The sequence below is a fragment of the Amphiura filiformis genome, chromosome 14 (genome assembly GCF_039555335.1).
Source record: "Amphiura filiformis chromosome 14, Afil_fr2py, whole genome shotgun sequence".
Taxonomy (NCBI): Eukaryota; Metazoa; Echinodermata; class Ophiuroidea; order Amphilepidida; family Amphiuridae; genus Amphiura; species Amphiura filiformis.
In genome coordinates, this window is record NC_092641.1 from 54,546,128 (window position 1) to 54,571,557 (window position 25,430).

Sequence of the window (25,430 nt, forward strand, 5' to 3'; positions counted from 1 at the left end):
ATTTACTGCAACTTTCAAATCTTGGGTTACATAGATTTGAATGTACGCCGTGACGTCAATATTAAGTCAATTGCTGCAAATGAGGTGTCAAAATGTGCAGAAATAAATTCTGCTTCCACTGCATTTTACAGATTTGTAATACAATCACCCGTTTTTGAATAATTGTCATTATTAAAGGGGGTTAGTTACTTTGTTTTGAGATGTTTAGATACAGACAAAGCAAAATTAATTACAATTAGTCTAGTGATGGCTTCAACACTTGGAGGAGGGCTGTATATTCTCTGAAATAGCCATTTGGAATTTCAGACAACATACATTTGACAGCAATTATACCTACTTCCTAAAAAATTCAAATGTGTCTTTACATAATTATTATTAACATAACTGGGACAAAAGTCACAAATATAAGTTTGTCATACTTATTTGAATAATAATAACAAAAATCTGACTTTTCCACGGTGACTTCTTGAAAATCAAGACTTTTAAAAATGTATTTTTATTTTCATAATGTACACAATAGATCACCATTTACATTACAAATATGCTGTTTAACAATATCTACTATTATTATGTTATACTTTTGAAAAAAGAAGACTCGCAACACTCTATCAAAGTTCATTCTCATAGGTTCTAATGAATATAATTGTCTAAAATGAAATAAACTATTAATTACTTACAGGATTTCTACTAAAACGAGACGTGGTCAATATGTGAAATGATGCAGCCTTGGTGAGGATTTTAAACTGCATTTCGATCTTCTCCATTAGAGGTTGATGCCCTGCAATTTCAGGCTTTATATTAGTGCTGTATTCATGGTGGTGGGTTCAGCCAATCTTTCAGTCCTATTGTTACAGTTGTCAAACTATATTTGTTAAGCTTTTTCGTTAAGCCTATAGCTGTTGACAGAGATATGGCTAATTTGGAAATCGAACCCACGCTTTCAATTGTAGATTGACTTGTTCGACTTATCTGCTCGTGAATATTGCACTGCGAAATTTAAACATTTCTTCTATATACTTAGATCAGGTAACTTCAAACCAAGTGATTATCTTCTTTACACGTTTATATAATTATCAAAATGAAATGAAAACCGAATCTCATTGCTACAAACGTTTGAGTTTCTAACAAAGGGTAGGAACAAAGATATCGATATTCATGTCAGTCAAGAGCTTAGGCAGGATAATCGAAAACCAGGTAACCAAAACCAAAACCCAAACTAAAACTCAATATTTGAAATGAGGGAATGTATTGTGTGTGTACAATTGTGTGGGGGTGTGTTGGTTGAGAAAATAATACTCTCTGGTATTTTGGTTTATTAAGATATACTACACTAACAAGCTTAATGGATTATAGATATAGGGGAACCTCAACATCATGAGGATGTCTCATAGTTTAATTTAAAGCGTGATATTTTCAACCTTAAATGTGTGTTACACGTAGACAAAAGAATGATTAAAGTTAACAACACAAAACAATAGAAGTGATGATGCCACAGGATTAACTGCCATAGCAATATGTTAAAACATTTTTTGAATATATCGCCCTGCACTACAAGCAGGTTGCACTCATTACCTGTGTATGTCTGCAATCATAGATTGAATACAATACAGCTCGTAATTCTATAGAATATTCATATCATGCTGATCACTCACACCTCTAAAGTCGTGTTCACGCGGTCGGACGTAAGTGACTTATTACCGGTACCAAGTCACTTATTTACCGGTAATAGTGACTTATTACCGGTAATAAGTGACCTTTGTTCGACCGTGTAAACACAACTTTAGAGGTGTGAGTGTTCAGCATGATATGAATATTCTATAGAATTACGATCCCTGTTCTTTGACATATATGGTTGAAGGCAGAGGTACAGCGTGAATGCACTAGTGCAGTGCGATATTTTAAAATATTGTTATGGTAGTTAATCCTATCATTACATCACTACGGCTTTAATTCACTCAATTGGGCAGTCACAACACCAGTTTGGTGCGGAGGGGACCCCAGAATGAATTCTGACCATCACTTGGCTCGTTGGATTCGTCTATATCTACTTATTAAACTACTAATTATTTATTTAATATCAAGTTGCTTACTCTTACCTTTAGGCTTTATCGACTACCACATTTGCAGTAATTGTAAACATTACAGTTTATTTACAATATAATTTGTACAAAATTACATATATACAATTTACATTTTACACATTCGGACAAAATATACCAAAATCTCTCAAGCATTGTACAAAACACGCCCAATACTGAAATATTGATATGAGATTGCAAATTAGGGGTGCGGGTGGGTATGTAAGTGGGCGTCAACTGTTACCATTCCTGGATAACACTTTTTAACACTTCAATTCCGTATTTTGCACGTAAAAATATATACAGTAAGCCAAATAATTAAGGTACCAGTTATGTTCACCCTGTATAACAAAGGAAATAATATGTCAAAATTCAAACCAGCAGCCAAAGGAATTAACGAAATCAAAAGTTGCACATACATGTTCTTATATTAAATGGAAAGCACGTCGCTAGATTTATGTGCTAATCAATGGAAGCACGGCACTCTCTTGTTCAAGAACGCTTTGTGTACAAATCAATAGGGCATGTAATGGAACAAATCTGCAACTTTTGAATTGGCATCTTCCTTGGGTTTTGGATTATTGTGGCTTTATTTCTTGACCGATTTTAACGAATGGGGTCTTAAATCCGAGCTGAAAAATGTAGCCATTGACTTCGGGCTCTAATTATAAAATATCTGTCTTTGTTTAGAAGATAATAACCGGAACATTATTTGTTTTGCAGATTGCAGTAGGCGTTGCTTACGATTTAACACTGCAACGCGTTTAAATTATTAACACACCAACATGTTTATATCAGCAATACACATGTTGGTACTATGGTGTGTTATAATTGCTGTCTTTACTTTTTCCTTGCACGGGGTTCAGCTTTTGAATCAAAACAACTGGGGACTGACGTTGCAGAGCTTACTGGTCCATTCTCCGATAAAGTGTTCAAGTTTGGTCTCAGGAATGACAAAACGCCAACCACGAAGAATTCATGAAATTCATTCAGAATCGTAAACTTTAATAGCTTAAGAACACAAAACAATGCATCGGTGATTTTTCAACAATACTTCATTTTTGAGCAATAATACTTCTACGTATTGGGGGGGGGGGGGGGGAACGTATCTGTGGTAACGTATCTGTGAAGCCCTTTCCCAACTTTGTTTTAATCGTGCAAGTGTAAAAACGTACCGACCTAATACCCATACTTGATCAGTCATCACCCAATGCACTAAAGTCTGGTATGGTATGGTATTTGGCTTCATTTATCACAGCGTTTTTTCCGAGGGGAGTAGAATAATAGGTAACGTATCTGTGACGACATGAACGTAACGTCAGGACTTTTTGCCATTAATAGACCTGATTTTTTTTTTTTTAAACCATTGTGTTATGTTCCAGATATATAATATAACTATGGAGCCTGCTTGATCCATCACATATGAGAACATTCATCTAGCCAATTATTTTCACAGATTGTTATCCATTAGAAATATGGTAACGTATCTGTGAACAATATTGGTGACATAGTCTCAAAGACCTGTTGGAAAAATTTAATAATCTGTGTTGTGATGTTTTTTACTTAATAATTAGGGCATGATACCAGCTAATGAAAAGTACCTATAATCCATTATATGCGCGCATGTTTAGCGAGCAGGGACACATTATACGGAACGCACCTTGGCTGGCGACATGGAGGAAAACTATGGACATGCATAATCAGCTTTATTGTTTATACTTTCTAGGCATGTTACAACCTCTAGCCTTACACATTTTAGAAAGCAACTCCTACGTATAAGTTATATTAATAAAAGTTATTTCTTTCTGACAAAACAAGTCTGAATACAACTTGAAACTATGGGCGACACAGATTTGGCATTTTGAACACTTTATTGGAGAATGTGCCTACTAAGAAATTAACGAAACATCCATATTTGATTTAACACCAGAAGGGTCTGTTAGGTCCATGGATTTTTCTTTCATGATGTCAAACATGGTTAAATTTATTGAAAAAAAAAAATAGATAACTGTTCTAAGTTTATTGAATACATAAAAAATCCTAGCTTCTTTCGGTGTATTAAGCTACCAAGTAAAGAGTAAATATTATGATTTATTTACAATTTATATTTGTACAAAATAAAATTACTTAAAATACAGACCCTGACAGCAACTTGACAATCAAAGGTAGGCCTATGTCTGAGCTTATTTGGCCATCACAATACAGAGAAAACAATATTACAAATGATGGATGGATTTCAAAGAAGAGGTCCGGCAGTAGACGGATGAATGACATCAAAGGGTGGACTGGTATGAGTATCCCGGATGCCTCCATATCTGTCACATACCGGGGAAGAAAGAAAGCTGCCTTTCGAACAACACCAGCGCTATGACTTCAGAGAGAAATAGACAGGCATGGCCCTCAATAAAATGGCATTGCATAAAACAATCTTGACATCTGCACTGCAGAACAATGTCATATATTGTGGTGGTACTTCATGGGTTATTCAAAACGACACGATCAATCGGTACAGATGGTCTAAATATCATTTTCATGGAGGACCGAAGAAGGGATCTACTCGTATGAAATGGCAAGGTTTATTTGCGTTCGCAGGCATAAAATCACGATGTCCTGAGAATCCAGATCTACCAGCTCGAATACAAGAAACTTCAGTGTGTGGTGCAGATCCAATGCATCTTAAGGTTAAAAAAGAAACAAAAAATAAGTGAATATTCAGAGTAATTTCAATCATCTTAGGCCGCAAATATGATTTATATTTCGCATCGACATCGTTCAATACAGAGACGTAACAACATTATTCGTCCTATAATAGGCGTGGAAATAAAACATTAACTTCTCAAAACAAACTTTTTGGCAAAGACTGTCACAGTAGAATGCCAAGGATTTCTTTTCACATTTTTGTTTTGTTTTTTGGCAGTACGATGTTATACCAACTGATTCCATCAGTCTCAACTTCCTCGTCCCGTCGTCTTCAACTCCTATTTACGTCATGCTGACTTCTACAACCCACATCCATCATAGTTGTACATAAGCAATAATTAAAGTGAGTCTCCGGCAATCATAACATTATTGTCTAAGTGCAATGACGTAATGGTTATTTGTGCTTATTTGTCGTCAGCCTTCATGTATTTACTTTGAAAGGTTATTATTCTGAAGGGTCATTGCCCCATAAATGACAAGCGTGTTTTTCCTACCAAAGGCATTTGCTCCGAAAGACTCATTTTTTTTAAAGAATGGTTTTGGCTTTCGTGTAGTGATCCGTATACATTTTGAGATTAATGCTCCTTTGAAATAATTACTTTTCGTAGAAAATGGCTTGTATATATACCATTTCATAGCCTCGTTGGAATTAAAGCCCTTATGAAGTAACGAAGTTTCGAAGAAATAACCTTTTGGAGCAATAACAATTCGGAGTAATGACCGATATTTTCGCTCATACGACCCATTCGGACAAATGCCTCTTCGGAGCAACACATATTGGGACTACGACTTTACATAGAAAATAGTGTTCGGGACAAATGACCCTTCGGAATCAAACCGTTCTGAACAAAAACACTTCTGTAATTTGCCCTGTTCCCATATGAGTGAACTCACGTATTTCACAGTCAATCACACAAACAGCACATAATGGAGATGCGACTTTGTTCCGCTGAGTCATGCATATGTGTTTCATATTGTATGCATACTGCATGTTTACTAACCTACAATAATCATCTCGGCCATCACCATTTTCGTCCCTCATATACCAGGAATCCGTATGACCAACTTCAAACCAATCAGTGCCAGCATTTGTCGAGTTATAGTTGTATTCCGAGGCACCTGCTGTACCAGCTAGGGCACATGACAAGAAGTTACGACCGTTTTTAGATGATATTCTGAAAACAGGAAGATTTATCATTTTTGGCAATAAGTGTACATGGCGAAGTGTTTACAATGGTTACAGAAATAGTTTCTAAAATATATTTCAACACTTTTCAAAATAGGCTTTCTTTATTGGTTATATGCTCATCGAGTAAAAAGTTGATAAGGTAAATTGACGATAATCCAAATCCGAGGCTCTGCAACGGATTATGATAATACGCGGATTTAGGGTTTCTCTACCGGAAGTCAATTTGTGCCGAAATTCCTTCCCACAATGCAATAAGCGTTTTGCATAACAATAGATACCGCACAGTTCGGAGGATAATCAATATTCTTTGTTATGCAATACGCATATTGCATTGTGGGAAGGAATTTCGCACAAATTGACTTCCGGTAGAGAAACCTAAATCCGCATATTACACAACATTCTTGATAGTTAGGAACATCGCATCAGCATAATGGTTCCGTTTTCAAGGCTCTCCAACGTAAATCTTTGTATGATATATTAAGGGCTTGCGGAAAACAAGGATTATGTTTGGGCTGTGTAACCTGTGTTATACCAGAGTGCCGTGTAACTATCGCCGTTATTGCAGGACATGGGAATAAACTTTAAGTAGCGCTAAAGCATTAGACCTATGTAAAATAAAATTAAGAATATCGTCCCATATCCTACAAGGAAAAAGGAAAATGGTCCATTAGATACCCAAGCATGGGAGGACCTACTCTGACCTACATAGACATCAGGGCAGCAATGAGGGACAGAAAGTTGTGGAAAGACATCACAGTTCGAGGACACCACCTGAATTAAGCAACTTAGACATAATGGTAATCACGTTTCCACACCATTTGATATTAATTAAAAGTACTCAATCTGGGTGGATGTAAAGTCACATACCTGCAAAAATCATTTGGGGCTCCTTGACCTTGAACATCGACCCATCCCCGGAAGAAGCAATCCATTCCTCTGTCTGTGATATCATACCGTCTTGGTTTGACAACACAATTATTCCTTATGTCTCCACCGCTTGAATTAGATCTGGCCGGATTTATTCTGTTTCTATCTGGTAAGTAATTGGTAAAACAACGAAAATAACCGCGAGTCAGGTATAACTACCAATGTTTCAAAGAAAATCGACCATACGTTTTATCCATTCTTAAATGAGGTATATTCTTAAGCGAATGTGGGTAAGGTTTAAAGAACTGTCTTATATAGTTAGGCTTGTCTACGGAAACACAGAAGAGTCATGACGAGATATAATGAAAGACAGAGATAAAAAAGACTAGCTACGTCTAAAATTCTGACAACTAGACAGAAAATGCAATACGGCGCAGGTCGGCAACCAATCACGGTTCGCCCTTGCCCTGACGTCAAACGCGATTAAGTCTTTTTATCTCTTTCTTTCATTATACATGATAATGTGACGTGGTGGTGAGTTGACTCATCAACTCATCATTCATGCTGTCATGTGACTTATCTCGTCAACCCGCCATGTCCATCTTGCGCAGTTTATCTGATATGTTGACAACAAAAGCGGAAAAAGCCACTCGCTGTTCATTGTTCATGTGAATTGGCTCCTTTTTGACCGATGTCAAGAAACTGAATTCTCATAAAATTCCAACACAATTTTACTGAAAAATGACCTCAAATGACCCCTGCACCTCAGGTGACCGTGACCCACTAACCAATACAAACTTGTTCTGCCTGGGGTCAGACTGGACCTCATCAAATGTCATGCATGTGAAGCATTCACATGATTATAATTTTAAGTACCACTTGTTCTAGAGGATATTATTACTTTAAATTGGGCACCCTTGCGCTAGACAACTATAATTTCACCAGAAAGAAAATCTTACCGCCTAAGACAACTAGTCGAGCTTCAATTTGATACTCCTCAAATTGACAAACATAGATCCTTCATCTCCAACCTGGACATTGTTTATAGCAAGATGATTCAGGTACGATGTTCCCTGCATTTCATTGCTGAGCGTTCTTCTGTCATGATTCGTTAATACATCCCCATTGTACGAAATACCAACGCCATTAAATGACCATTGCTGGATGCCTGCATCTTTTTGTTGAATTTTACACGTAAAAGTCACACTGGAACCGGTGCTTACTTTGAATCCATCGGTTTCATTTGTCTGTACTCGCAACACAACATAAATATTAGGTAGTTAGCAATTAATTTTTGTTATGTTAAAAAAAGTCAGATACATTTCCAATGCTACAACAAAAGCTGTGACAAACAGGTCCGTCACATAAAAACAACAATAACTCTAAGAACAATAATAGCAGAAAAAGAACAACAAAGAGTGCACTTAATTATTTGTGACATATGTACAATTAAAGGTATCAATTATTGTAAAAACTTGGTTTATACCTCGTTAGACTTTTAACAAAGTATCTTCAGTTGTTATAACAATCAAAATTAGGAGCCCGAATTAGGACATTGGCTTTCTTGTACTTAACCCCATGAGAACTACCTGCCGATTTTTCAAATTTTGAACCAATCAAGGAGGGTATTAATGAGATCATCTGTAAATGAATGTTTGACCATAAATAGTTAAAAGCCTTGTCATAATTGGCAACTGAAATGAGCATTTCAAGTTATCAACCAATCAGAAATGCTGTTAGATGACCAGTAGTGTCCAGGGGGTTAACTTACCATTATATATCCAGTGCTATTGGTGACAGTCACAATTACAGGTGCGTCTGGCGAGAAGCCATTATCTGGACCAAATCCTAGAATGACAGGAACATACTAATAATAGTGAACTGTATCCTTTTTTCAGCAGTATTTAGCAGGTTTGCATTGAAATTGATGAGATTTTTTCTTACATCATTCCAATTGCCTATTAGGTAAAAATCCAAGACATAAGTGTATCCAAAACGCTTACATAATCTTTATGATAATATACATTTTATATAAACAAAGCAAAATAATACTAAATAACTTGCCAATATCTTCGCCATACGTATCACATAGCCCTTCATAAACAGACGGCAACTTATCACAGGTCACCTCACGAGGCCATTGGAATTCAAGGTCCTCAATATACGGTCCGCATTCTTCCATAACTATATCACATACTTCCTTACATGGTTGAAGAATAACTGGTGAAACAATGCTCCCAGAACTGCCGCCATTGGTACACGAGGAGCTCGGGAAGTGAAGGGAACATACTATTTGTCTCAGGAGAGCAGTTTGTGAACAGTTGCTTTGTAATAGAGGAATGAACACGTAGGAAGATAATTCGGCATCTTGGAGAGACACGTGGCCATAGTAGTTTGGTAAAATAGTGTAATTGCTGTACGCCTTGCAGAGAAGACTCTCCGAATGAAGACATTGACCTAGAAATAAGCAGCATTTAAGTGATGAGACCAAAAGTTAAAAAGTATAATCAGTGTAAGCTCCGCATATTGCCGAATAGCATTCAACTGTAACCCGCCTGCTCACTTTGTATTATTCCGTCAACAGAGGGCGGCTAATTTGTTTACAATAACAATCCGTTTTTGCATTAGTCGCTACTCGTTTTCAGTAAATTGCGTAAATCACTTTTTAGATGGGCACGAGTTATTGCAATATGCTATTCGGTATTAGTATACTGTCGCATCCTCTTTCTCCTGTTATTGTTATAATTATAATCCTAAAACGCGGCACCACATTACCTCTATGACCATTCGTGGTTTCAACCTAGAAAATTACTTTGAAAACCGAGTATTTTATTGTTTGATTTATTTGCACTAGTGTATTTTTGATGTTATTTCTATGTTGTTGTACACCAGTTATTTCGGTGTTTAACTGACCGCATTTCTGTTTTTTAAAATAATATTTGTGTTTGTGGGATGTTCTCCCGTCAAATCTGCATTCAAAAATATCATATGCTGTGTATACGGGATGATGTATTCCAGTGGGCATAATAACCATGTAATACCTTTTGGGCTGTTACAGTTGAAATCCATACACCCCATATGGGAGACACAGCCTTAATTTCCCACACATGGAGTGTGAGTTTCAAATTGGTTACGTAAATGGGTAACTTCATTTGAAATCTACACCCCCTGTGTGGGCGATTAAGGTCATTTTCTCCAAAGGGGTTGTATGGATTCAGTTGAATAACCCATTGGCTACCAATAGGATCTACCTTGATTTTTCAAATCTGCGGTGACTGTATACTGGTTTGCCATTCCAGATTTACACGTGAATGGACCTTCTGCATCTTCTAGTACATCCAGTAACGATATTTGGTTTGAAAGTATTTCTGAACGTGCTGTTGGAAAACCTATTCGTATCAATCAAAGCAAACGACTCCGAAATGTTAAATAATTGCATAAAGAAATTCAAACGGGTCAGTTGATCAAAGAATATATATTAAACAATGATATATTATTACAATCGACGATGATAAACACAATGGAATGGCTCACTAGTATCCAAACATGAAAATCTTACTTTATACGTGCATACATTTTACTTTTTATTAACGTTATGTTTCATTGGGTTACAGTAATATTTGCCTCGTAACAGTCATGTTACGAGACCGAATAATTCAACGGCAATGAAGATATGGGAAACAGATTAAAATACGAATACATGGAATAAGTGAAAAAAGGTGTACACATTAGCGAAATTAAAAAGGAAAAGATACAAGTTTTTGAGGACAACAATGTTGACATTAAATTTCAACTTTTGTCGGTAGACCGAATGTAAGACTGGAATGGTAAAATACTTGATAAAATTGTACACACATAATTTGCGGGACAGAAAATTATGCAACCAAAACTTACCACTTTCGCGTATGATTATTCCGTTGTCGTCAGTCCAATATGGTGCATATACACTTTCATCTGATCCACGTCGAAGACTAATGCATATTATTTGGTTCAGACCATTGCCTACTCTTAAATAGGTGAGATTACCGTCTGTTATATGGAAAGAAACATCGACAAAATAAAATGGGTTGATGGTCGGAAAGGACCGTTTTTTGGTGTTGCATTTAAACAATTAATTACACATAGATTTCCGTAATTTGAATAAGTTATTATAGGTACTTTTTACCAGTTTCATATTACACTATTGCCAAGAAGTGTGATTACCCGCCTGTTGCGCTTCGAAATAATAAAAGGATGAGTAGCCAATTTTCCCTGCATAGTCACTTCATATCGTCATCAAGACACCTGGCAACTGTTGTGCACATTCCCTCGCATGGCTCATTGCGATGGATTTGGTTATGCACGGATGAAACATTAGGGTTCTCAATTATAAAAACTACATTTTTTTTCTAATAATTTTCGCTCAGAATTAATTGTGTGTTTGCTAACTTTGACTATACAGCACTAATGTTAGAATCTAAAATTGGAGTGATCTAACAGCCTTTGCATCGGGGCCTGAGATTGGAATTCCAGTTTCCTTTCTCACGAAGTAAGGGCTAAGAGTAAAATTGTACAATTGTGTTTGGGAGTGGCCTTCTCTCTTTTCTCTTTTCCTAGCTATTTTCTTCCATTTCTTGCTTTGTTTATCAAAGCTATCTAGGCCAGCATGCATATATTAGCCTACACTGGCTATCCAGGCTTATGCATTTGTATGAACTTGGAACGGTCCATGGTTTCCATGGATTAGCATGTGTTCCTCACGGACCAACCTGGGTAAACAAACAAACAAACAAACAAACATGTAGTGCACATCAAAGTGAGAATATCCCATACAAAGAAGCACAGTGTTTGGAATGGAGTAATTACACAACTTTACCTGTTCCTGATTGCTTTGATATCTCATCTGAAATTAAAAATAAATAAATAAATAAAAATAGATACTGATGAACATAGTTAAAAATTAAGTTGCAGATGGCGAATGTCGTTGCTAATTTTAATCAAAAGTTTTCCCTAGAATAGAACAGAAGATTTGATTAAGTTAAAGTATTTAAATATTACTACGAAATGTGCATTAAGTCGCACGTTGGCAGTTACGAAACGCCCACCCTGTTGCGTTGGTGTTCTTTGTTTCCTACGCACTTGTTCAAGCCAGTAGTATGTCTATATCATAATGTCCTTTGTGAATGGAGGCACAATGGGCCTTTCTTGAAGGACATACTACTGGGTTGTAGGGCGCGGCAAACAAAGAACATCAACACAGTCAGCCAGGATGTCTCGAAACTACCAACTTGCGACTTTTACGCTCATTTCGTGGTAGCAGGTCACATATTGTATTAATCATACATACCATTGTATTTTCCAATACGGACAATTTCCATCGGTCCGAGTCCGTATCGATTCTTAGCTTGTACAACGACGACATAGTTTTCATTTTCATCCAGAGGGCGTGCTCCAGGGATACTCTGATCACCTGAAACAAAAATAAATTTGCTATGACAGGGTTGTGAGGTTACTTTGAAGCAACAATACCACTATCGTCGCCACTACCACCGACACTAGCAGCACCAACTCCAACAACAATACTACAAGTATAGTCACTATTCTGTCACCAGACGTTAACACCGCCAAGAAACTGTTGAATCACTGTAACCAACTGTCAACATTTGAAAACGAGTTGTTTTAGTCGAAGGTCACTTTCTGGAAAGCTGGGCTGAACAAGTTTTTCTAATGTAAATCTTTTTAATGGTAATAATACTGCCCCTGACCGTGTGAATTGGTCATCTGAGGCATTATGAATTAAAGAATGGGTTAGACTAACAGAATGTGTATTGTAATACTTTGTACTCAATTCAATAACGAATGTCTTATTTATATCAAAATCACTTCATATCTACCAATAACAATATTTGGTTGTGTAGCGCCACCAGCGGCAAACACAATTTTGGCGGGTATCGTCTGTATCGTCGAAGATGATATTGGATGTCGTAAGCTTTCCGGTTCTTTGATTTGGTACGCGGACACCACATACGAATTCACGTCATCATCGTCAGATCTAATACCAAATCTGGCTGAAGTACGCATACGTTCAATACTGGTTACAATTGGCTTGTCGGTTGGTGGACTGATATCTAAATAAAGAATAAGAAGTAATGATAATGGTAAAATATTATTTGTAAGCTTGTAGCAATTCTTGATACAGAATCATGACATTAAATGCGTACAAGCACAATTCTTTGAAAGTTCATGACATTGTCGAGTTTGTCCTTTTTCTAAGGACAAATCTGAAGTCCGTTTTATGTATTCCGGATCCAAAAGAACGCTGGAACCACTCATTTCTGCATACTCGGTCTCAGGTAGGGGGGCACTTAGAAACATTGAAATAGAAAAATTCTCCAATTTTGAAGAAAATGGTCTCAAATAAGGGATCTTTTGACGACAGAATATGCTGGTTTATTAAAACAATGTTGGGTCTTGGGTAACAGTGGTATCTTGGAATGGGGGGGGGCTTAACAGCCCAACATAGACGTCAACTCAGATTGGCCAATCTGTTCGTTGTAAAGTCTTTATAACACAAGTAACTACGTGAGGACACAGTTGAATTGCATTCAAAGTCAATGTGGTTACGCAAAGACAAAAAATTGATGCTAACATACTCATCAAACACATGCTACTTTCTCCAGATTGCTGATATCGTTTACCACAAGAAAAGACTTCGGGTTTGGCCATGTTCAATTCAAAGGCTGTTGCTTTACAGTCTTTCCAAACGCGACGGCAAACCTGGAGAGGAATTAAGATAGGAATAATAGCATAACAATAGCTGCGACAGCAACTCATACATTCACGGCCACTAAATAAACACTAGCACATTGTCGTCGTCGTCGTCCTCCTCCTCTTCCTCCTCCACCTCCACCTCCTCCTCCTCCTCCTCCTCCTCCTCCTCCTCCTCATCATCATCATCATCATCATCATCATCGTCATCATCATCATCACCACCATCATCATCATCATCATCATCATCATCATCATCATCATCATCATCATCATAATTGAGTGGCCCAGTATAAAAGCGGCCCATGGCACATTTTTGAAAAATAGAGGGCGCTGTTGAAAAATGTCAAAGGTCACCAAAGGTCATCCATACAAACATAACACATCATGAATGTAACTCGGGGATGTTGTCAATTTAATCTTTTAAGCATCAAATTTCTTATGTATTTTATTGAACATTCGTACATTTACAGTGCCGATTTCTCCCAATGACGAAAAATGTGCCATGGGCCGTTTTTATACTGGGCCACTCAATTAGGCACTCATAGTAAGCATGGATATCTTACCTCATGGCAAGGATCCGATGTGACTCCGTTATCACATTGTGGATAGAAGGCAGCACACACAAATGACGGGATCTCTGACGAACATCCTGATTTTATCAAAGCCTCCACGATAAAAACAAGAACAAAATATAATTTCAATGATTGCAACTTCAATAGAACAATGCGTGGGTCATATTTTGTTTTCACACTGTTTCATGTTTAAGCTGTCGAACCTGTTTATTTCGATGGGCATTATTTATACTATTTATGAAGAACATAATTATGATTTGAACAAATGGTGCACACCGACATCGCCCGGTTAATAATAACATTATACAACCAGAGACATTGAAATGAATACTCGGGATCGATACACGTAAATGTGCTATGCACGATTGATATTCAGACGATAAATCTTTGGATGGCGGGGTAGAAAATGATGAATAGCTCCCGTAAATGATTTCGTATAAAGAAACCAGATCTGGTTCCTTGCACTTGAACATATATGTTCAACGGATATGATAGTCGTTAGCTTGCGTCTTGAAAAAAGAAGCGTGCGTCTTGAACTCATAAACTGATAAAAATATTATGATTTTCTGATGTGAGCACTCACACACATGACGTATACATGTTCACCCCCACACAGAGGTCACACACAGCGTAGTGTGAGCACTCACTCACATGGCGTATACAAGCTCACTTACACACTAGAGAAGTCAATTACCGAGGTATTGACTGTAGCCTTAGTTGGGATGTCCCTCGGCTCATTATGCGTCTTTAAGGTCGGAACAAAATCATCAACTGACCATGGCGATTTCTGCCATGAAGATATCGGGGCGATGACACTGTGTGGTGTGCCGAAAGAGGAACATCAACATGGCTACAACATATTTTGATACTACATTGGAAGACCTAGGAAAAACATAATGAATACCTATTGATCATGATGAATTAAAAGAAAATACCTGCAGGTCTTCGTCTTCCAGTTCGCGCATCACCTGTTCAGCACTGCGATGTTTGTGTGCGTTTGGAAAGCGTGTGTGGTAGAATCCAAGCTCCTGACACATTGGTGTCGGGACCTTTTCACATGGCAGTGAATCACCAAAGACAGCTGCGAAAAAATAGAAATAACACGGATAACGATTATACAAAAGGTTCACAGATACTTACTATTATAAACATTTCATTATTGCCTGTTTGTCAAAGTCAGCTCTTTTGGGTATCAGATGTACAAACCCATTGTAATGGTGGCTTCCAATGGCGCATTCGTAAGTTACGGAATTTGAGCCAGTGTTAGTGTAACGTCATTGATGAATATGTACGTCATATTTCACCGCCTTTTTATGCAAAATCGATGGAAATAACTCAATCATTATCAAACTATATAATATCCACACCGTATATTGAGACTGTCAACATTTAGAGAAACAATTACTGTAAAATCTAAACCCAAATTAAAAAGACAACCAATTAAAGCAACCAATCACGCCGCGCTTTTGTCCCAACGTCGGACGCAAACTAGTATTTTTAATGTCGTCTTGGATTATAGGGTATGTACTGCCTTTGGTCATATTATATTAAACCCGTTTACGTGGTCACAAAATCTCATGGAGAGAAAAAATAGAATTTGTTCAAGGCATTGCTAACGTAATTACATTTTACGAGTCGGGGACTGAAGTTGACTAGCATTGTGGGCAAAAGGCAACGAACTACATACTCACCATTGGAAGGTTCCCAGCAACGCTTATACTCATCAATATTATGAGGTAATCTATCACAATCAAACTCAGGTATGGCAGCCCATACGAGACTGTCACATTTAGCTTTGGCAGTCTCACAAACACTTCTGCATGGTAAGATTGGAGCTTTGACTGAACCAATAACTTTACATGGTGGAATGAACATACTGCAGGCTAATTCCTGGTATAAAAAAAAAACACGGTTTCACAGATTACCGATTATGCCATATACCAAAAGCATCAACTGTTTGAATGAGTTAAATGTTGCGTCAGGATTTTCGTTTTTATACATTCTTGACTTCAGAATCAAAGAAACTGGATGCACAACATGTAGATTGGACTCGCACTGGATAAATCAAATTTCTCTTTGCCCACACATTTTAAAAACAGACTGTTGATTCCGAAGATCTTTGGTCGGAAACCAATCTGACCCCTTGAAAAGAACGTGTGACACAACAAAAATAATTAAGCAATAGAACATCCTCGAGCAGGTGACGTTAACATTACGCTTCAAGTACTTATAAAAAATATGCCACTTGTGACCGCCTCTTACAGCCAAAGCGGAATTACCATTGTATAAATTATTCCTTCCATCAAACGTTATTGTAGAAGAATACTATAAATTGCCTTAGCTGTAATTCTCTTGGAAACTACATACTGTAACAATCCGACGATATGTTTGCAACTCATTTACAGTCGGTACCTGGAAGCTAAACGTTTAGAGTAGCAAATCCCTGAGTGGGAGCTATAAATTGTCAATACTAGTTTCAAGTTGAGATTCGTAACGTCATATATTTTCTTCTCTACTAAGGCATACTTATAACTTAAACTAAGTCACTTACCCGCAGTGGACAATCGAATTCCTCAAGGACGGCATTCAATGCCTCGTATATATCTGCTTGATTAGTGTGTCCCAATAAATTAGGTACCACGGTGACATCGTAAGGTAGTACACCATGACATAAGTTGATATTGTCCTCTGAGATGGGTTCACATGCTACAACTGTAAGTAATTCGTAGGTAACATTACATTATTACAGCGTAGCTACAAAGTTGTTGGTAGTCCAGACTTTTGATTCACTTATGTTACTTGAAGGTACTCTGACGCTGAACGCTAACAGTTTATAACTAAGTTCTTCTATGAAATTATATCACTTTACACATGCTTGTTTAAATTACATTGCCATTATCGTTATCCTTGAGGAAGCTACGTCACTTGGCAAGGATATTTTATTTGGTGACTCATTTACCCTATCATATCAGAAGAATATGAATGTCACATTTTAGTTCTTATTTATTTCATTCGAGGTTAAACATTATCCGTCTCTATGAGCATGCCACCATTGTACAAATGAAGAACTTGTTTCCTAAACCAAGTAAGTCCATTTTCACTAATTTTGGAAAAAAGCTTAATTTTGAAAGTTTTCGGAACAGATAACATTTAATTTTCGACTATGTTCAAGTAAATATTACCATGCATAGATCCCGGCATAATAGAAGTAACATTTGTTTTTATATTACCTTCAGCTGTTACATTAACTGCAGCAATGGAACTCTCCCGTCCATAACCAGTCTCCATAACACATTTCCAAGTCCCCAGATCTCCCTCACTCGATCTTTTAATAGTTAGTCTCCATTCATGCTTCTCTATGTCCTGTTCTACTGATAAACGTCCATTATCCTGATCACGAGTAATCCTTTCGTCGTAAGAGACTAGCTCATTTTCTTGATACCAAAGTACGTAATATATATTATCTGTCGGGATGTCTGGATTTGCCACGCAGGTTAAGGTGAAAGGTTTTCCAAGAGGTATTTCGATTGTGCCGCCTTCTTTGTTTGATGTGGATCCGTTAAATTTGATCATCACTCCGAATGGGGTTTCTTCAATAATACATAATCATTATAACATTGAGTCATTTTAAATTCTAGACACGTATGCGCAGAAAATACATGTAACACGAAACAAATACCTTTTCAAAATAGTTTTGTCGCAATGAAATAGCATAATGTATAGAATATACGTGTATAGTTGAGTTGCGCTATGAAAAAGGACATAAAATATAAGCCACTAATATACCCCAATTACTGGTAATTACCCGCCCCCCCTTGTACTTGCTCTCTGTTCCTGGGTCTGGTCTGGTAAGTTAATTGCTCATTGCCTCAAGGATGATAATTATTGAATTAGTGGTCACACTTCATAGCTCTTGCTGACAGTTTATAAGTAGGGATCAGCAGGGGTACAATTTTATGTTCTTTTTCATGGAGCAACTCTTGTGCAAAGTTATTATATATGTTTGTGCCTGTTAATCAACCACTCTTTTCTACACACGACTTAGATTGGTACAAAGTAAAAAAGTAAAAAAACAAAAATAACAAAATAGGCATGTGAAGCATTACGAAAATGCGCACTATCATTGCAACCCAATCTTCACATTCAAATGCTAATATTCAGCACTGTATAACTGTCTTCAGAAGCTAATAATGAGCACTTTAGTCCATTGATTACACCCTCTTGCGGTGAGTGATATCGCCCTCTGATTGTATCAGTTATGCACATATCAAATGCAACCCCGGCCCCTGGGGACCCGGGGATGGTCCGGGACTTGACATCATGTGACCCGGGATTTGACTCAAAATGTATCCCGGGGGAGCCGGGTGTTTGCCGGGACTGGTATAAGACTTGACGTCGGCCAAAACCCCGGGAAAGTGGGCCGGGACTTTACCCGAGCCGGGCCGGGATTATGTCGTAACTTACCCGGGGTTTTCCAACCAGTAAAATGGGCCGTGGTTTGCTAGTAAGGATGCCCGCATTTATGGGTCAGGGAATCCTATCACTTGGCCGTACTTGAGCCGTGGATGTATATTAATAATCCACTGAGTCGCCACATTAATGTTACTGTTCATATAAATCCATTCCAAAAACAAAATCTTGGCTGTAAAAATGTTGTTTCCCAATTTTGCCATAGTAGTTCATGTATCTACTATTTAGCGGGGCTCTAAAGTTAACATGGCTTCTTGACATGCACGTGCAAACGAGAGCCGGCTATACGCTTATTTATGCCAAATTTATTGGGTTTTTTTAAAAGTTTTAACCACCCGCCGAGAGTAAAGTTTTAAATTATTAGGCCTACCCTCAAAAACAAAACTGACCGTGATAATTAAAGAATCCATGATACTTTTGTGACATCTGCGATCGACTGCTACATGGCCATAATACTTAATAGAAGACTAGATACTATAGGTAGTGTACATGTTCTTTATAAACTCTCCAGCTGTATTTTTCTTCTTTAAAAAAATAATAATAGGTATATGATATAAAAATTGAATTCAATGTCTTGTGTTAATATACAGATATCAAAACTATATTATATTTTCATGTTGGAGCGTTTAACAATATCATTAATCACAAATCGTTGAAAGGATGTTTTCAATATTACCCAAAATGACAACCTCATGAAACAAAATATTAATAATTAGTGCGCCAAAAATTTGATAGATGGTCATTTGATTTTAAACAAGATACAAGGTAGACCTATTTGGATGGGGTATGGGCCTTTACAGAATAGCCCCATTATAATTATTGAAGTTGCATTTTGGATTGACATAAAAAAAAAATCATATATAGGCCTATAATATTATGTGCTTTTAAGCACATAATATTATAAAAAAATGTTCATGCAAAGATCGAACATTCGCCACTCCTGTATAGTCGTGGACAGATGTAAATGCAGTGATCTGTTTCTTTCATATCTTTGATGTTTTAATCATATAGACCTACATGAAGGCCCTATATCAATACGATATTCCTGGTTTATTCCTGGCATTTTCCGACCCACCAATCATGCCTCCTAATATATTTAAAACAATCATGCATACCCGGGGGGGGGGGGCACTCCAACTTTGGAGGTGACGCATATGTAGGGCTGTTAAGACCCCCTTTTTCAGCATCGCTGTCACCCAAAGACCCCATATTTTTTTACGAACACATGCTCTGTCACCCAAAGACCCCCTATTTTTCCATTTGATCTGTCACCCAAAGACCCTTACAAGTTCAATTTGAACAGTAACTTTCATTTTTTCACTGATTTTGTTATACTTAGTTTGAAAAAACGATGAAATTTGAAGCCATTTCGAACTAGAAATTCGATTTCGAGGTTTTTGTGGCGCTGTTTCGGCTCTCACCCAAAGATTCCATTTAAAAAAAGGTCATGTTATCACCCAATGACCCCATATTTTTTACATTTTGCTCTCACCGAATGCCAAAAATCATGGTCTCACCCAATGACCCCATATTTTTTACATTTTGCTCTCACCGAATGCCCCTTAGAGCGAAAGTGCCAGCCCTACACCTATATCCATTTCATATTGAAGTCCCCCCCCCGGCATGCATATTAAATATAGCACTTGACATTGCTTGATGGCACACAGGGATCCCCCTCTTGTGCCGTTCCCCTGCCACTGTAAAGCATGAAAAATACGACATTGATATATGCAACGTAAAATTCCTTCGACGGTATGCCCGTCCGAAAAAGGGTCATTAGACATAATATAGATGTTAGTCCGAAAGTGGAAACAGTAGGCCTATATCTGAGAATTACGTTGCTCTGCACTAGTGACGAGAATCTAGGTAGCCTAATTTCGTTATCGTTTTTAGATGTTCCGCAACAAGGTGAGTAACTGACGTATTTGCAATGGAACACACATGTTGACCTATATTTGAAGCGTTTGAATCCTCCCAGCATGTCCAGAGCTCGGCATTCCATTTAGTGAAGACATACCTGAATACCGAATTTTGAGCCAGCGATATTAAAACCATATGTAGATCCAGGCCTATATCCGATGCTCATCAGGGCCGGGAACTTGGGCCGAGGAATACCCGGGGTTTGCATCGGTTTGCATCGGATATTCGCCCCGGGGGGCCGGGGAGTGGCTGAGAGTTTTGCCCGGGTGGGTCTGGGACTGGCCAGGTGTTTACCCGGGACTTGAACTTTTAAACCCAAAATCCACGGCCCACGACCCGGCCATCCCCGGGTCCCCAGGGGCCGGGGATGCATTTGATATGTGCATTATACGTACAGTCCTAAATATGTACAACTAAACTGCACATGGATGATTTATAGGAAATGGCAAATCTGCACTCTTCTCTTTCCCACTACCCAAGATACCCAGAAAGATATCGTGTAACAAAAGTCTCACCATCTACCGTTAAGTTAGCATATGCTGTTCCTCCTTTCTGATATATACACATCCATTGCCCCTCATCAGATTTAGTTACGTTCCTTAGAGTTAATGTCCACTCAGTTCTTGTAGGGTTGGCGCTGATTACAACCTTTATCAATTCAAAATAAAGAGTTCAAGACTTAAAAAAAGTGATGCATTTGCTTGATGTTGTCAATAGGTGATATTTATCATATTTCGTTTCCTGAACAAAATAAAAAAGGAAAGATAAGTTCCCTCTTTGTTGCATTGCCGAGGTTATGGCACACCTTACCAAATGATGTCTCCAGTGCAATTGTCTTTAGTTTATTTTCTTTTCGTGCAAATTGCGTAGTTGTATGTACCTTTATCAGTAATATGTTAGTATGTTTTTGTCGTATTTATAACGTTTTTGCCAATGGGGTTGTTGGAGACCCATTTTAAAGTAATTTAGTTCGCTATTAATGAATCCGTCAGGGACCCCGTTGACTATATTTGTGTCTTTTTTTCTGATTTTGTATGATTCTTTGCCTGAGATATCAATAATTAAAATCAATCATAATTATAACAACTGCAAGCTTCAAAAATCGTGCAAATTCAAACAAATAGCTGACATACCCGTTCGTTATATTTGAAAGACGTAAGAGCATCTCCAACAGAGATCGTATCGTTTTCTTTCTTCCATACAACTACCATCTCTCCCATATTTTCATCAGTGTCTTCCAATGTAATATTACAAGTCATTGCTATGACGTCACCACTTATAACCTGCATATTTGTGATGATACCACCATCTGGGACTTGCACGAGATGAACCTGGCCTCTGCCTTCCGTAAGACTTATAGCCATGTTCCCTGAAAAAAAGTGAAGTTTTGGATAAAATACAAATCACTTCCCAATTAGGCCTATATGTAATATATCGTTAGTCTAGGAACGGATTAATGGTTGGTTATAAAAACATTTAAAAAGTTTGAAACACTGGTTTTTAACCATACATGAAGTGTGTACTTTATGTTAGATACCTTTAGCCTCTTTTATAATTCAATTTCCTTTAAGCTCATCGGCAATGGGTTGCCAATTGATATCCACAAAAGGGAACAATATGGCAACCCGTATTATCTTCACATGTTTCACTGTATCCCTTCAAAATGTCCTGGGTGGGAAAATATTTAGCATAATAAGTATCAGAATAGAGGCCATGCATCCAAAAGTGATCTACGATTTCGTAGAATGGACAAATTATTATTTAAGGCTAATGGAACTCGATTGTTAGTTTCCTATTGACCGCCCGCATCACCTTTTCATTTTGACCAAAACTTTCATTATTTTTATAAAAAAGTCAATTATCTGAAAATTGAGATGGAAATAATCAAAATTTAAACTCTTAAAATGTCTGACATCCCCTGCTGATCATAATCAGCAGTTTTTCTCAGTTGTAGGGGTAGAGGATGTGGTAAATAATGGAAATTTACGGATTACCTCATCATGTTTCTAGTGATTACAAAAATTGCAAATTTCTTTTCATTTTAATAAAAACAAATTAAAATCTTTTCTCAATCTGTTGCAAAATGTCTGTAATGATGATCATATTAATTTACCTGTTTTGAAATGGTCTTTCATCAACAATATATACTTTGGTACTGATGGGGTACCTAAATTAGGAGAAAACTGTTCATAAAATCATTGATTTTGTTGACATAATGGATAATGAAAAGAGACCGAATAATGAATAATGAAATAGCGACCTCTTCCTTTTTTTCAAACATCCAATCGGAAACTAATAATCGAGTTCCATTGGCCATATATCAAAATGTTAAGAAGAGTCTGGAGAATCTTATTTGCTATGTTGTTAAATTTGTTTTAAATGGACAAATCGTATGTGTCCCGAAGAGTCTGGAGAACTTTATCTGCTATGTTGTCAAATGTGTAACTCGGGAATTCTATTCCGTTTCCACAAAATCAGAAAAATCCTTCAATAGGGTAGGGTGATTGTTGCCATGGAAACGGGATAGAACTCGCGGGTTACACATTTGACAACATATGAGATAAGATTCCCCAGACTCTTCGGGACATATGATTTGCCCATTTGAAACATCTGTCCAACGACGCGTTCATTTCATGGGGCTGGCCTCTGTACTGTCTCCATATAGGCAGAACAGGATATGCTTCAACGTCCTATCCAGTTATAATGGATCCTCATCTTAAAAGCATTAATGTGATAAGTTTTTGTTTCACGATTTGGCCTAAATACATCGTATTTTAACTTACCAGATATACCAAATCCACCAAAATCCATTTGTCTACGATCTGAAATGTGTAAAAAAAAATAAGTTAGAATCTGTTATGAAATATTAATGCCCCGCGTCATAGCCATAGGCTTCAACTTAAAAGTCCAAGTTTTGAGATATTTTCTCAAAATATCAAGAGCTATCTTAAGAACCACTGAACCAATACTAGGCTTGTTTGTACTTATTTTAATGCATTTTTCGTGCTGAATCCAAATATGGCCACGATGATTTACAATTCTGAAATTCTTGTTAATCTTTAAAAATGAATATGAAATTTATCTTTATGTTGGGAGTAAAGATATCATTGTGTAACCTCTTTCTGGTTTCCGAAGTATGTAAATCAAAAAGGACTCACCGATAACAACCAAGTCTATACTAGTTGATAAGGAATGGATATTTGTAGTGCATGTCCATTTCCCCTGATTCTCTGCGGACACATTCATAATCTTCAACTTCCATTCTTTGAGTTCCTTATTCTCCTCTATTGTAAGACTTCCATTAAATTGTTGCATGAGATCACCATTGTAGGAGACAGCATTTTCCTTTTGCCACGTGATAATGGTGTATTCTGATATATCCGCAAAAATGCGGCATGATAAGCTTATGTCGTCACCGGTGTATGCTGTTACTATTGGTACATCTGCTCGGGGGTTAACGCTGCCACGCCCTTCATCTAATGTTATTTCTATGAAATCTATCCGAGAACACATAGTTTAAGTCATTTAGTATGTCAGTATAATTATTATGAAGTGATAACGAAAGCGTAATTAACATTTACAATAGAACAATATCAATAAAATAGTATACACGATTGTAAAATAGAAAAGCTTTAAAACTTTTAATTTCATGTTCAAATTACGTTTTCATGTATGTTTAGTTATATTGTTTTCCATCAGAGAAAACGTTAGACAAGGGTGTCCCCTGCCAGCTTAATTGTTCATAATTGTAATTAAAAGCTTAGCATACAAGAAAGGCAATCCACAGGGTTTCAAACGTCCATTTGTAAATTATCCAAAGAACGATACCTGCATATCTTTAAATGCCGACGACATTACCATTTTTGTAACTAATGAAATTGAAATTGAAGAAGTACTACATAAAAACGAAAGACAACAAATTGAATTTTGATTTAATGCCTTTTAATTTCAGTTTAGAATATCGTCGGAATGTAAAGAATAGAATCCTCAATTATGGTGAAAGTGGCACAACTAGTTTTTAAAAATATGAAGTAAAGTTAAATCGAATTCTGGAATTTCCAGAATTCGATTTAACTTTACTTCATATGTTATTTACTGGATGACTAATCTACACCAAGATATAGTTTTTAAAAACTTTCGATTACGGACATAACTTTTGTAACCGATCATTAAATGAAATCAACTAGAGTCCCTGTGATAGCATAGACACTACTTATTCAATACAGGAAATTACTCTTTTTATTCTTAATTTTTAAATAGAACTGTGATGTTTGGTTACTACAACCTGTACATCTTTCAAACTTAGTAGTCTTTACCTACCAATAACCGCAAGATTAATGCTGGCTGACAGACCATTGACCGTTGAGCTACAAGTCCACACCCCATCATCTCTATCTGACACTTCAGTGATCGTCAACATCCACGTGTTCGTCTCCTCATCTTCTTCAGGGTCTAAACGCTCATCACCAGATAGCGAGGCGCCATTGACGGATACAATGCTTTTTGCTTTTTGCCAGGTTACGACGATGTTGTCCGATAAGTCTATCAAGATCCTACAAGCGATTGTGATGGTGTCTCCAGTATAGGCCGTCAGCTGGTCTATCCTATCGCCAGGTATGAGAATACCTCGTCCTTTGTAGAGGCTTATATCAATTGGGTCTGAAACACGAATACAAATAAAATCGTTGTTGGACATGACAAAACTTCATGTGTGAATTTTCACTTGAAATATGAACGAACCCCCTGTGTAAAAGTGTTTTCGACCTAACTCCTAGCTCTAATGCTAATCATGCATAACTCGCAAACGCAAAATCGGAATCAACTGAAATTTTGAGAATAAGCTTTTTCGTGGATATCTACTGGAAAATGTCATAAAAAGAGGAT

At 37.2% G+C, this 25,430-nt stretch overlaps 1 protein-coding gene across 1 annotated transcript in view; it reads right to left on the reverse strand.

Annotated features, from left to right (window-relative positions):
- Positions 1 to 466: 466 nt before the first annotated feature.
- The window catches only part of LOC140169504 (uncharacterized), a 37,397-nt gene continuing 12,433 nt past the window's right edge, over positions 467 to 25,430 (reverse strand). Inside the window, exons 11-33 of the mRNA XM_072192766.1 lie at positions 24,867 to 25,205; positions 23,705 to 24,043; positions 23,330 to 23,368; positions 21,680 to 21,915; positions 21,062 to 21,194; positions 17,387 to 17,746; positions 16,708 to 16,868; positions 15,848 to 16,046; positions 15,092 to 15,237; positions 14,148 to 14,249; positions 13,467 to 13,590; positions 12,708 to 12,941; positions 12,161 to 12,283; positions 11,690 to 11,716; positions 10,729 to 10,863; positions 10,086 to 10,223; positions 8,899 to 9,291; positions 8,606 to 8,682; positions 7,807 to 8,081; positions 7,424 to 7,536; positions 6,835 to 7,000; positions 5,780 to 5,953; positions 467 to 4,753 (exon numbers count right to left, since the gene is read on the reverse strand). Coding sequence (XP_072048867.1) covers positions 4,609 to 4,753; positions 5,780 to 5,953; positions 6,835 to 7,000; positions 7,424 to 7,536; positions 7,807 to 8,081; positions 8,606 to 8,682; positions 8,899 to 9,291; positions 10,086 to 10,223; positions 10,729 to 10,863; positions 11,690 to 11,716; positions 12,161 to 12,283; positions 12,708 to 12,941; positions 13,467 to 13,590; positions 14,148 to 14,249; positions 15,092 to 15,237; positions 15,848 to 16,046; positions 16,708 to 16,868; positions 17,387 to 17,746; positions 21,062 to 21,194; positions 21,680 to 21,915; positions 23,330 to 23,368; positions 23,705 to 24,043; positions 24,867 to 25,205 — 4,178 coding nt within the window. The 3' untranslated portion in view covers positions 467 to 4,608. The remainder of the gene's footprint in view (positions 4,754 to 5,779; positions 5,954 to 6,834; positions 7,001 to 7,423; positions 7,537 to 7,806; positions 8,082 to 8,605; positions 8,683 to 8,898; positions 9,292 to 10,085; positions 10,224 to 10,728; positions 10,864 to 11,689; positions 11,717 to 12,160; positions 12,284 to 12,707; positions 12,942 to 13,466; positions 13,591 to 14,147; positions 14,250 to 15,091; positions 15,238 to 15,847; positions 16,047 to 16,707; positions 16,869 to 17,386; positions 17,747 to 21,061; positions 21,195 to 21,679; positions 21,916 to 23,329; positions 23,369 to 23,704; positions 24,044 to 24,866; positions 25,206 to 25,430) is intronic.